The following is a 1,850-nucleotide window of genomic DNA, read 5'->3' as shown; positions in this document are numbered from 1 at the left end:
GTTTTACATGAAAATTTAACAATATGTAAATAAGTTTGTGCCAAAAAAACATAGAAGAAAAAAAAAATAGTTAATCAACGGAACTTTTAGCTAAGATTTTCAGCCAGCGCACAAAGGCAAGCAAAACACGATCTAGAAGCCTTACTAGCTCCTCCAAAAATAGAGAGAACAGGACAGATTAGCTTCCAAATTGCTTCTCCATCAAGACTTCATCATCACAAGAACTTCATCTACTATGGGACAATCAAGAACAATGAGTCAATGACTTTGATCTTCTTTCATAGCCTATTACTCTTTGCTTACTCCAAAATTTTCTCGGTCTTTACCCTAAACTTTAAGGCGCACAGAAGTTCCATATATCATTTTTCTTTACTTTGATTTATTCATTGTTTACTGAAATAATTATTGTTATAAAAGATGTATTTGATATGTAAAGTATGCCCGATGATCCATATTCCATGATTGTTAAAGAAATCAACAGTGATTTATTTAACGTTCTAAACTAAAAAAAAATTATTTGGTAAAACAGGTTTGATGAGACTAAAAACATGGTCGAACAAGTTATTTGTTACGCTATGCAAGTCAATAATTTTGTAGAGAAATCATAATATTGACAGACATCTCGAAATGAACCGCGATAAAGACAATATCTAAAACCAAATAAGCCAAAGTTTTCAGTTATGAAACGGAATGATTCGTTAAAGTAACTAATTCTTTAAATTAAATAAATATTAATCAAAAACAATTTTGCTTGTATATACAGCTATTCATCTGGTAAACATTAGTAAAAAAGACAAGGGTTTTAACATTTTCAAGTGATACAGCTAGCATCGTTATTTATACAAATATCATTGATCATATGAAGTATGAACTAGTCCTGAAACAATCAGTACTCGACTAGAGTTAGATCTGCAGTATTTATATATAACTATGGAGAATTTATACATTTATCCTAATAAAAACCTAAGAAGTCGAGATTTCCATCCATGACCTGCTCGAGCTTTACTTTCTCTTCTTCCTTGGACTTTTTCCATTGGACGTCGCTCTTTCTTGCACAACAAGAAATTCGTTACATCCATTGAACCTATCTTCTCGTGTGGATTCAAAGCTAAAAACAAAAACAGTGATACAGAAAATGAAACCAAATTAGTCGATCTCCATAAGAACTTTGTATACTTATAATTTCAATACACAACCTTAAAACATGCAAACAGTTCACGTGGTTTTTTCTATTTTATAACCGAATATATTGGAAAAGAATAAGTGAAGAGTGGTGAAGGGAGTATACTGTTGAATCCGCCATTAATGGAGTAGAAAATGAAGTTATCAACGTCGAATCCTAGAACAGGTATCCTGCCTTGACGAGCATAGGTTTTCAAAGCTGTGTTAATAACACTTGAAACTTTATCATCTTCATTAGCCAAAAACCTTATAGGACCAACACTTCCAAGAACTTTCACATTCACCAACAACTTTTTCTTCTGCTCTTTCATCATTCCCTTTTACATTCCCAATTTTATCTCCTTTCTTATTTGCATTGAGCTCACATGCACAATGGTTGCATTTTATAAGAGGCAAAAAAGAAGGGCATGAAAGTTACGTGTTAGGAGTTTAATCTATTGAGAGACTATTCAGAAGAACCTATAATACGCTTCATTCATATAAAAGTCCCGACAAAATAAGTTAGAGAGATTTTCTATTAAGACCATGAAATTTCTTCTTATAATTAATCGTTGATATCCATAGAACCACCAAAGTGATCTACATTTGTTAAGTGATTGATGGTTATTGGTAACTAGCTGGTTTATTGTATATGTTGTACATATATAAAATTTGGAGAATCTAATTCC

The 1,850-nt window shown here is 31.8% G+C and overlaps 1 protein-coding gene across 1 annotated transcript; it reads right to left on the bottom strand.

Moving 5' to 3' along the window:
* Window positions 1-830: 830 nt before the first annotated feature.
* On the bottom strand, window positions 831-1,514 carry LOC18022580. The gene is made up of 2 exons (XM_006405775.2): window positions 1,289-1,514; window positions 831-1,108 (listed from the first exon to the last, which is right to left on the bottom strand). The coding sequence occupies exons 1-2, from the start codon at window positions 1,494-1,496 to the stop codon at window positions 948-950; spliced, it is 369 nt and encodes a 122-aa protein (XP_006405838.2). The 5' UTR covers window positions 1,497-1,514; the 3' UTR covers window positions 831-947.
* Between the last annotated feature and the right edge of the window lie 336 nt (window positions 1,515-1,850).

Source organism: Eutrema salsugineum, unplaced genomic scaffold, assembly GCF_000478725.1.
Source record: "Eutrema salsugineum unplaced genomic scaffold, Eutsalg1_0 scaffold_14, whole genome shotgun sequence".
NCBI classification, from domain to species: Eukaryota; Viridiplantae; Streptophyta; class Magnoliopsida; order Brassicales; family Brassicaceae; genus Eutrema; species Eutrema salsugineum.
This window is presented reverse-complemented; position numbering and strand designations above follow the sequence as displayed.